This window comes from Takifugu flavidus, chromosome 3 (assembly GCF_003711565.1).
Source record: "Takifugu flavidus isolate HTHZ2018 chromosome 3, ASM371156v2, whole genome shotgun sequence".
NCBI classification, from domain to species: domain Eukaryota; kingdom Metazoa; phylum Chordata; class Actinopteri; order Tetraodontiformes; family Tetraodontidae; genus Takifugu; species Takifugu flavidus.
This window is the reverse complement of record NC_079522.1, coordinates 7,923,417-7,935,088: the sequence shown is the minus strand read 5'-3', so window position 1 is coordinate 7,935,088 and position 11,672 is coordinate 7,923,417. Positions and strand designations below refer to the sequence as shown.

Sequence of the window (11,672 nt, the reverse complement as noted above, 5' to 3'; positions counted from 1 at the left end):
ATCTACTGTGTGATCTCTACTCAGAATAAGGATACATAGAAGTCTGGAGCCTTAGCTCTAAAAGAAATGATGTTTATTTTATGGGGAAATTATTTTTGTAGTCATTGAGGACTAGAAAGAGAAGCTGCCAGACATCTATCAATCCATGCAGTCAGAGGGGGGGACTCTGACTGGTATCTAAAACCGTGATTGGTGCCGAATGTGTACATAAATATAAAGGTACGTGCATGATGGCAATTAAAAATGCCAAATGAGTTACTTGAGCGCTGACTTATTCACATGTGAGGTCATCTCTGCTCCAACCACAATGAGGAACGCTGCAGTTATATATAACACATCTGTTCAATTTTCTTATACTCACAAAACTAAGCAATGCTACCTGGGAATCCTTTTCTTCTTTTTTTTTAAACCGAGATGTCATTGCAATATTTCTTCCACAAAACCTCAGATTTCAAGTCATGTGCCGAGTCATGTCAAAGAAATTCTACCGAGGAGCTGATTTCAGCAAATCCATATCTACTCATGGGATCCCCTCGCAAAGGAATTGTTGCCGTCTAATTTTAAACTACCTAACAGCTCCAGAAGAGCTGTGTCCCCTCCTGGCGCCATTTTACCTGTAGCTTTTATCGAACCTCGGCTGAATGCATGCTCAGTTGAGCGTGTCACCGGCTCATTGACCAAATCTGACTTCCTGACTGCAGGCTGACGGCGAATGAGTGTGCTGTGAAGCCGATCTCCCTCTTGGAGAATAAACAAGGATCAAGCTGTTTCCAGCCGTGGCGCTGCAAACAGAACTGAACCGCCTTTTTATTGTCGAGGATGACCTAATACAATTAAGGCAAAAAAGACTATTTGGAGCCATTAAATGGAGAAGAACAATTCTATACATTAACTGATTATCTAGTGGCATATTTTCCTTTTACGGTTCTAATGAATTCTCTTCATTTTTTCACCAGTGATGTGAAAATCTCAAGCTTCAGATTTTTGCTTTTTATTCTTCTGGAATGGAAATTGATGCAGTGTCCATGGATCTGAAGGTGTTTAAACCTTGAGACTGGAGGTCTGCAACCAGTTTGTCTTGCAACCAAATCAAAAAAACCTATACTCTTTGATTCACAGTGGCTACATCAGCATGTCCCTGGGCCCCCGACCAAACAGGGTAGGCGTAAATGGACCTAGCTGGATAGCGATCCCTAAATTGTGTTTCCCAGTCTTCTTTTTAAAATATAAGACAAGTTCTGCCTTGAATTTTGAGAGGTTGTCTGAGTCTTTTGTCAGCAATCCTGAGATATACGGAACAGTTTTCCACCAATTGGCACTTGTACGTACTATTTTCATCCCTGTGATTCGAGCAGAGACGAGCTTACCTTGAACCTGTTTCACTTACCATTGCTTCTAAGACAACCTCACATGTCTCAAATGAAGAAACAGCCTGTTCGACTGTGAATATTTCAGTCTCATCTTCTATAAGATGTTACCCCATTCAGTCAAGGCCAAGGGAAAAGTGAAAGCAAGAAACAATTCAGTGGTCGACTTTGATAGATTTCTGGCAGCTTGCCATCGGGAAGGGAGCAGAGAAAAAAGATCCTCTGGGCAACTGAACTACACTATTCCTCTATAAGTGGTAAAGAGTGAGACCTGAGGGAGGGTGTGTGCTGTTTTTCTAACAGCCTTCAAGGTGAGACAAGAACAGGAACGTTTGTTTTCTATGGGGCGCCAAAGAGGGTTGAGGGAAGGAGGTGAAAAAAATCGGTTAGTACTTTTGTAAGTAAGGGGAAGTCAGACACAAAAATGGTTGTTAGTACAGTTACACAAAGGTTGGATTCAAACGGTAGATTAGTAACATCGTTTTAGTAAATTTTATGATAACGAGGATTCGGAAAAGTCCTCTGCAATTTGATTGCTCAAACCAGGACTGGGTTCGAACCAGTGTTTTTGAATGACACAGGTTTGCTATTGGTTTGGAGGAAACAAAATCAATCCATTCAGGACAACAGGGAGACAAACGAGCCATGCAGTTAGGCGGAATACATGTCAAAATGTAGATGGAAGGGGCAGGTGGAACACAACGCAATCACGCCACAAACAGGAGAGGCAAGATGCAGGAAAGTGAAGAGGTAAGTAAATACACATCACAACACCAGATGAAGGAGAAAAGGATGACAGGGATTTGATGGAAGGACCCCCACATGTACCAAAGGCCAACACGTGCTAATGGGGAAGCGTCGCCAACATGCCAACAAAGGAGCGCCACTGCGTGTCGGTGGGCAATGTAGGGATCAGAAATTAATTCAAAGGGGTGATGGGTTAAGGGATAGGAAAAGTGAGGAGAAAGAGGGAAAGACATCCTGTTCTTGGTGAATAGAAAGTTGCAGGACATGACCCTTAAACTTGACAAAATTGGAGGAATTTTAGGAAAATGTTGATCTTTCCCCCTAGACAGATAAATAGATATTTTCACCAAGACACTGACATTCCCTCTTTTCATTTTTCCCTTTTTACATATGGTGTGAGGTCATTTTTCATTTAAGTACATTGATATTAGGTTAAACTGATATATAAAAGAAACAAAAAAAATCAAAAATAAGAAGAGGGCATGGCTAAGCTTTTTTATGGAAGTATTGGTACTCTTGGGACAGCTGATATATGTATGTATATATTTTAGCCAAGATATATACATATACATATATTCTGAATGCTATATAAGACTGAAAATAATACAAAAAGTGGGGTACAGGTTTAAGTATTTTCATGCAAAGACGATAAGAATATAAGTTAGTGTTAGTGTTAATGACTGGTTGATCACGCACAGATCAGGATTTCTCAGAAAATTTTTCTTAATTTTAGTTAAATTGGATAACTAACAAGCTAACTGTACATATGGTTCCCTAATCCTTCTTTCATTTAAAGCTTTATAAAAAAGACAAATGTGTTTTATTTTCCTTAATGAGCTTCTATAATTAATTAATTTTGTTTACGGCACCAGTTTAGGCACCCGCTGCCATATTAAAGCACTTATTAAGTTCGTCTCTGTGTTATGGAGTGTGTGTTATGGCACAGTTCTAGATCTCACGCCGTCTACGCTCATAAATCAACCAGCGGCCGATAATGGGATCAAGCCCTCATTTGAGGCCCATTTTACAGTGAAGGCCTGGCTGCTAAATCAGGAGCTGTAAATACTCTTCATGAGTCCATAAACCTCAGGATGGCAATTGTTGATAGCAGATCACTCCATTACAGCCTCCAAAGGTCCGCCAGAGGTAACAGTCTCCTACACGTGTTTTTCACATAATACAGAAATGACTAAAGATACCATGCTTTTTTCCATTTTTAAACTGTACTTTTAAATTTAACTGTCTGAGAAATCTGCTGTGTGTGATCATTTAATAGAGTTCTTCTACAAAAATTAAGCAGAAGGAGCCAGGGAGGAAAATAAAGAATTAAAAAATAATAAAAAAAAATATTGCATTATGATTCTTTATTTCTTCATACGGATAGAATTTAAATAAAATAGTTTAGATACAAAAACATTGAAACAAAAAGAAATAAGAGCTCTAAACTTATTTTAACATTTTGGCAGACCTCTTTGAATGAACATGTAATTTCTTTACAGGAAGGGGAGAACCAGATGGCAGTCGAAGAAAGAAAAGCGGTAACATATAAAAGGGATAGAGGGTAAAAGAACAAAAAAACAGAGTGGTGGAGTTTTTCCAGCTACCTTGGAACTGATGGTGGTTTGTACTCAGTAAAGCAAACAGAATAGAAAGGTAACGGAAAACCCAGGGCAAACCAAAGTATAAGACAATTAGAATGATATCTACCATATAATGCAGTTTGTTTACCATAGCGTGTCCAATGCCTGCGTGCTTCAGGAGAAAACAGGGGGAAGGAGAAAGAAAAAAATAATAATGACCAATCTTAAACTCAAGGAAACACACCTAAACCCCCAAAAGTGGGAAAGAAAGAAAAAAGCTGCAAGTCTTTTAACATAAAAAATATATACTGTATAATAGTAAAATATGAAAGAAAGCAGCTTACTTTCCTGTTTATCTAGATAAAAACGTCCAAATAAAGAAATAAAGAAAGCAACGGTGTCACAAATTTGGTTGAAAAGGGTGTAAAAAGCGAAAAGGAATTTCAAGGATAACAGTACATTGGTTAGTATGTAAGTTGTAAGTTAAGTAGAGAAAACAACAGATGGTTTACATTCCGTGAGTGACACAGTGTTAGTTGTAGAAAGGAGTAAAAAAAAAAAGGCAAAGAAAAATAAAGTTCAACGATGGGAAAGAATTATTTTGGAAGATTACAGAAGCTGTTAGTAAAGGGTACAAGAATTAGCAAATCAATTTCCACAGAGGAAATTTGAATGGTTTTGATTGGGCTGGTGTGTTCTAAGTTCAGGTTTGGCTGAAAAAATCTGATCTAGTCAATGGCCTTGGCTGAAAGTAAGGTCCAAGCAAAATGGGTGGAGGCATCATCAGTTATTATTGGGACTATTTCCATCAAGCAGAATTAAATCATTGCACTACAACTTATTTTTTAGGGTAGGATTGGTAAATTATTGATCAAACGATGGTGCTTGTCACATTATAAAGGTAATGATAGAATCATCATGGGGGCATTTCAGAAAATAAAACTCAAGTTTGTGCTGTGGAAAGGAGAGAAAAATGACAAAAAGATTTCCATAGCTTCCTGAAAGAGACAGAAAGGTTCATGTAGTCATTGAATTCATCTGAACACAAAAGCAAAAGAAACCCTGAGGACCTGCAAGAAAAGAGAAAAAAATCAGAGACCATTAAGAAGTCATCAAATCATATGCTTGATATTGAATAATTGAGGGATTTTGGAACTGAGGGTGGTCTGTCCAGGTGGGCCGGTGCCTGTTTAGGTTGGCTGGTTATTGGGCACAGCCCATCAACACATCCCATTGGTTAATGCAGTGAAGGCCCGGCAATCACCCAGTTGCTGGATGGGCGAAGCTAAAAGAGTCATGGCAGGTTAGTGAGATTAGATGAGGAGGCTGACTACATCATGGAAAATCAAGATGCAGTGGAAGCAAAGGACTCCAAACTGAGTTATTTGGTCCAGAAGCAGCATCCTGGGACAGATCCAGCAGACCATTCGCCTGATCCTGGCAGTGCCTTGCACCCAAGAGCCAGCATTGGGAGTCAGAATCTTCTTAAACTCCATTGTTTCTTCATGTCAACAACTTTAAAAATGTTCGATTCTGAAAAAAACAGCCTTCTTGTCATTTTTTGACATAGCATTCAAAAATTAGTTCTTGATTCAGTCATAATAATGTGTTTTTTGCCCCAGTCGCCCCTGGTTTCTCAGGAAACCACCCCCTATGCGATGCTGGGCCTTCGGTAGGTTTACTTCTGAAAAATTGACTAAAACCATTGCCACCAACACTGTCAAACTGTTTGAGTCTCATCGTGCCAGGTACAAGACAGGACTGGGTCTCTACTCTACTGCTTTTCAACATTTACCTTATGTGCCCCATGGGCACATTGACTAAACAAATACAGTATTTCTGGAATCTCATCTGGGAAATAGGATTTTTGTACCAGTTGTGAGAGATAAAGGCTACAGGCCTTGGCACGGAGCAAGACTTTATGCCCAAGATAAGAAAGGATTTAGGGTTTTCTTAAAACTTCCTTGAGTGAAAGTCAAAATGTAGCTATATCTAGATTCAAATTTAATTCTAATCTGATGTAAAATCCAAGGGAAAATAGTGGGTAAATCAAAATAAGTTGCTGGAAACAGCATGTTTCCAAAATCCAGAAGCTAAAACAATTAAAACAATTGAGTGGTACACAGTTGATCGAAATGACACTCAAATGGATCTCTGAAACTGAAAAGTGCATCGTGGGTGTGGATTTGTGGTACTGGTTAGCCTACCGTGTCATCTGTGTGGGAGTTAGCATCAGTAAACAAAGTCCTCCCAAAGGGGCTAACGGGCTAATTTAAAACATTACACACGTCCACTCCTGCTCTCCGTGTCAAGGTAAAGTGTTGACGCCAGTCACCTTATTAGTGTAATGACTACCTTTAATCCATTAACGTGGTGAGTAAGATTCAAGTGTGGGTGAACATTTGAATATGGAAACCAAAGAGCGTCTCTGTAGCAAAACAAGAGCTGATTAACGAGCTTTGATAGAAAGCTATGGCGAAGGTAAGTGTTGGGATTAATACACCATTGGAAAGGCAGAAAACAATCACTGCCAATGATAATAAACATGGGATTATTTTTTAATTTCTAAAGTTCTCTCACAGGCATTTGATGTTGAGCTGAGAGATTCGGAATGAATGAGAAAAAAACAAACAAACAACAAATATGTCTGTCTGTCTGTCTGTCTGTCTGTCTGTCTGTCTGTCTGTCCATACATACATACATACATACACACACATGTTGTATACCACTGGCTACTATGTAACATGTGAATTTCCCCGATGTAGGATCAATAAAGTTTATCTTATCTTATCTTATCTTATCTTATATATATACACACACACGATACTGATCATTCTTGACAGGGTGGTGACGGTAAAAGGGAAAAACAGGGAGGGGGAAATGATATCCTTGTATACGTTGATGATCGCTAGGTAATATCCTTTAATTAACTCAACGTGTGTTTCTCAAAGGGTCTGTAAAATAACCCTACTGATACAAGAAAAGAAATAGTGTTGCTCTTGAGTTAGTCTTTGAAGATTACATTAAAGGAATGTACACTAATAAATAAAGAAATGAAAAAGACATTTTATTGTCGCCAACCCTATCAAGAGCCACATGATGGTTAGAGCGGAAATTCCGATAGGTAGTGAAAAATATGCAGCTTAGTTCATATTTGCAACCTAATATGAGTATTTTGAGAGAATAATAGGACCATGAACACATCATCCTTCTCAATGTGTCACTCATGCTGTCAGAGGAGTTCACCGACTCGAGGACGTCCATGGGACTCTACAGAGAAACCATACTAAAAAAATGTACTTCCGTCGTAATTTTAAATTCAAATGAGGAAGATGCAAGACTCCTTTATCCGTAATGTAATTACCCAAGAGGCTTTGCAAATCCGTCCTTGCGATTCCTCCAGGATTTGGATAGCATTTGCCAGAATTAACGTTAGCTCCTTCGGCAAACAAGGCGGCAGAATAGGCCTCTCCAAATGAATTGCATTTGACTTGTACTGATGTTTATAGCTTCTAATAAATGAGGATTAATATCAAAGTAGTTGCCAATATTTTTTATATTGAGCTGTAATCCGCTGCTGCCTGCTCTCCACGTATTTGCATATGGCACAATATGTAGGATGGGTTAAATGGAGAAAATGAAATAAAAGTAATAAGTTGAGCCAGTGAGCCAAGTGATGTGAGCAAAGCAGATGTGTGGAAGATCTAGAGGCTGTTCTTTTCTTTCTTTTTTTTTAACACAATCCTAGGAACTGTAAGTATTACTGAACTGGCGGCCCATTGTTGGACCCAACCATGCAGAAAATTAAACTTTTGTTCTACTTTTGTTATCAATCAGTTGCCAGAATGATCGGATAAATAGAGAATTTCAAAAAGGATTACAAGGCATCGGGAGGTGTAAAGGCAAACAACTGATATAAGCAAAACCATAATTTGGGATTAGGGAGATAAATATGTCTAGTATCTGGAAAGCCTGCAAAGTAGAGCAGCTCATTTGGTTCCACACCACAGACTTGATTGCCTTGAGGAAATCCCTCTCATGCACTTGCCTTAACTTTGCCTCAAGCTCAACGCGCCCTGAGCCCCTGCTGTAAAAGCTGTAATGCCCTCTCTGTAATTGACCCATGAGGGGTAAATGCTGTCTGAAATGTTTGCTGATCCAAGTCAGGTAAACAACCACAGGCCTTGACAAACAACTTTGCGATGCATCCATCCCATTAAAAACATACACACACACACACACACACACACATATACTGTGTATATATATATATATATATACACGGTGAGTGTATATATATATATATACTATATATATATATATATATATATATATATATACTATATATATATATATATACTTGATTACACAACACAGCATGCAATGATAAACATAAACTGAAGCTAAGATTGGAGAGATTTGATTTTTTTTGTTTTTTGAGAAATCAGTTTACCTACTGAACAAGTCACAGTGTAGTGAGCTAGAAAGTTAGAGACCTGGAGTTAAAGAGGCACAACAATGGAGAACTTTGTCTCTGTTTCTGAGAAGCCTTCGTCGTGTTCAGCCGACTTCATCTGTACAAAGGATTTGGCACAGATGTCTCGTGCACAAGACCGCATCCCATTCCAGTGCGTGGTAACATGCACTTTTAAAGACCGGTTTTAGTCTAACAAATGCAATTTTGGTTTATTTTGTGTAAGACAAAATATAAAAATAATGACTGGAAACTCATTTGTTTCCAACAGTACCTCTGCAGATTACAGGGGCAGCGTTTGGCTGACAACCGAAGCGAGAAAAAGGAAAGGCAACAAACAACAGCTCTGGGGTTTGTTGGTACTGAATCAAAAAACACATTTATTTACCTTCACCTAGGAACTGAGACAAACAATTACAACAGAATCGGAAAAACTGACTGATGGCTGCACAACAACGAAACAAAAAGTACCATTTCTACTCTCTCTGGAGTTGATTTAGCTGCAGTTTGCACCTCAGGACACCTACAGTTATTGTGAACTTTCTCTTGGTTGTTTACCTTCTGCTTTTGCGTAGTGATATGCGATCTCTTCCTCTGATTGTAGTTTACCCATTATTAGCTATAGCACCTGTGTGGCTGAGCAAATGTTGCGTTTGTTGTGTAATTATAGATGTGCAATGAATAAACATGCATGTGGTGGCGCAGGTAGTGGAAAATGAGGCTCATAAGTGAGCGAAGATGGCAATGCAGGGGAAATGGGCTTTTTAATTTATTATTTTTTGCAGAAACAATTTCAATTTCAGTCAAATGCTGCCTGTTTTTAATGTGGCATTCCTCCATTAATTGAAGATGTAGGGTTTAGCATCTCCTTCTGTTGTCTTCCCTGTTGTTTCCCGGTATGATGTGTTATTTCTGGCATCAGATTTGGTGATTATGAACACGGATTACAGCACATCAGTAACAGGCTGCTGAATGACGGGTTTACATTTCGAGAGTAAATATAGCAACATCTCCTTTTCAAAGACCTAATGGTTTGGAAGCTCACATGTCCTCGGAGAGGCTTCTACGGTGCTAATAAATGACAATGATTTCCTCTGATGAATTTTTCAATCATAACAACTGAGCCTTGGCTGCATTTAATTTTATAATCGTGCTATTTTAAGGAGTGAAGTCGTCCTTTAAAGGTTTGCTATTCTTTGACTCAGCCCACTCCTTCTATAGAAGAACCCTATTGCAGTTTGCGTTGAGTGCAGGCATGGTGTGACATGCACGCTAAAGTGCTCATTATGTGTATTTCTTTATGATGTACTTGTGAATTTATTACTTTTACCTGCTTGTGTTTTATGGCTGTGAATGTGTAAGCCAATTAGCAGGAATTTGGATGAGAGAAAAAAAAGGGAAAAACTGATGTGCCAGGAAATCAGGGAAGTCAGGTTGTCATATTACCTGTTTAGCTGGACACTAAAAGTTATTGTACACACACTTTTCTCATTAAAACACTGAATAAACATGGAAGACACTGGCTTAATTCATTAAATTATCAGAATACAGCCTTGACTTCAATGTAAGGCAATGCGTTAGAGTCATAAAGAAGAAAATATAAACTACACAGATTTGAGTTTTTGAAGGAAAAAGGGGTCAAAGGTCACAAGAAAACGTGAAAATAGAAATTACAAATTAAAATTTTGGTACCTAGCCAAACCCCCAAAGAAAAACATTTGAATATCATGATAAAAATAGCCGTACTAACTTGATATATTACAATTGAAAATGTTTTTTTAAAATAGAGAAATATTTTGGTATTATGACTTTAAAGGACATAAGTGATTTTTAATTTTTCTGCTAAGTTGGCTGCTGTGCGCTGTCTGTTGACCAAAAAAAAGGGGGCCTGAGCCACACCTCTCTACCTCTGTCCACACCCCCTGGTCTGTGAAAAAAGACCTGCAAAGCACGAACACAACATTTTGTATAACAGGTGAAGTACTCAGTAAGTAACCTGTAATGTTATTTCTTTAGAGGTAATGTCAGATCCTGGCTGGTTTCAGGTGAAAGGTTTTTTACTCTAAACGCAATTTTGCTTCTACAAAATGCCCGCTGGCTGTATTCTTTTATAGGGAAAGAGGGTCGAGGGATCTATGAGGAGGGAGGGGGTGGCAATTTGCATGAAATCACATTGATGGACACAGACAGAAGGTGTGTGACATAGCGCTAGACTCCAGATGAAATTAGATCTTCACCAAGCATTTTTGAAATTCTATTTAAAAAAAATAATTTTGCTTATTCTTGCTTTAATTCTAATGATTTTTCAACATCATTCTTGAAATATTTCAACTTCTCCTCCTATTGTTGGAACTTGATTCTTTAACAGTCCATTTTATTATTCTAATTTTCAGATTACCCCTGAAAAACTACTGAAAGTACAGTAAAATAAAATCAAGGCCACTTGTGTGTTCCACCAATCAGAGCTCTTAAGCTCACAGCCCCACCCCCTAAAGAAATTTAAGGAAATTTGAATTCTCCTCTTCCCCCGACAAGGCCCTTTTTGTGGGGACATTTTTACTGGTGAAAATTTATTAAAAATATGCCAAAAAAACATTCCTAAAGGTGAAAAGGGGACTATTGCATCATCAATCAAGCTAAATAAGCCACGGATCACCGGGCTTAACGACTACAGACCTGTGGCGCTCACCTCTGTAGTCATGAAGTCCTTAGAGCGCCTGATCCTGCCACACCTCAAGTCCATCACCACCCCCCTCCTGGATCCACTGCAGTTCGCCTACAGAGCTAACAGATCTGTGGACGATGCGGTCAACCTGGCCCTTCACTCCATCCTGCAGCATCTGGACTCCCCGGGAACCTACGCGAGGATCCTGTTCGTGGACTTCAGCTCTGCATTCAACACCATCCGCCCCGCTCTGCTACAGGACAAGCTGTCCCAGCTTAGTGTGCCTGACTCCCTCTGCAGGTGGATCACCCACTTCCTGACGGATCGGAGGCAGTATGTGCGGCTGGGGAAGACTGTCTCGGACTCCGTCACCATCAGCACTGGATCACCCCAGGGCTGTGTACTTTCCCCCCTCCTCTTCTCCCTGTACACTAACTGCTGCACCTCAAGCCACCAGTCTGTCAAGCTGATCAAGTTTGCGGATGACACCACCCTCATCAGGCTCATCTCCAGTGGAGACGAGACTGCCTACAGGAGGGAGGTGGCTCGACTGGTGTCCTGGTGCGGACACAACAACCTGCAGCTGAATGCTCAGAAGACAGTGGAGATGATTGTGGACTTCAGGAAAGTCACAGCCCCTTTGCCCCCCCTTGCCCTCATGGACTCCCCCATCACCATCGCGGACTCCTTCCACTTCCTGGGCACCACCATCACCCGGGACCTTAAGTGGGAGCCAACCATCAGCTCCCTCATCAAGAAGGCCCAGCAAAGGATGTTCTTTCTACGGCAGCTGAGGAAGCTCAAACTGCCTCCCAGGATGTTGGCGCAGTTTTATACGG

The 11,672-nt window shown here is 39.8% G+C and overlaps 1 protein-coding gene across 8 annotated transcripts in view; it reads right to left on the bottom strand.

The window, feature by feature from the left end:
- The window catches only part of nrxn2b (neurexin 2b), a 460,093-nt gene that overhangs the window by 263,260 nt on the left and 185,161 nt on the right, over nt 1-11,672 (bottom strand). For 7 of the 8 annotated variants that reach the window (XM_057026456.1, XM_057026464.1, XM_057026463.1 and 4 more), the window contains one exon: nt 3,843-3,866. The exons of the other annotated variant lie outside the window; for it this stretch is intronic. In XM_057026456.1, coding sequence (XP_056882436.1) covers nt 3,843-3,866 — 24 coding nt within the window. The remainder of the gene's footprint in view (nt 1-3,842; nt 3,867-11,672) is intronic. 8 annotated transcript variants of the gene reach the window in all.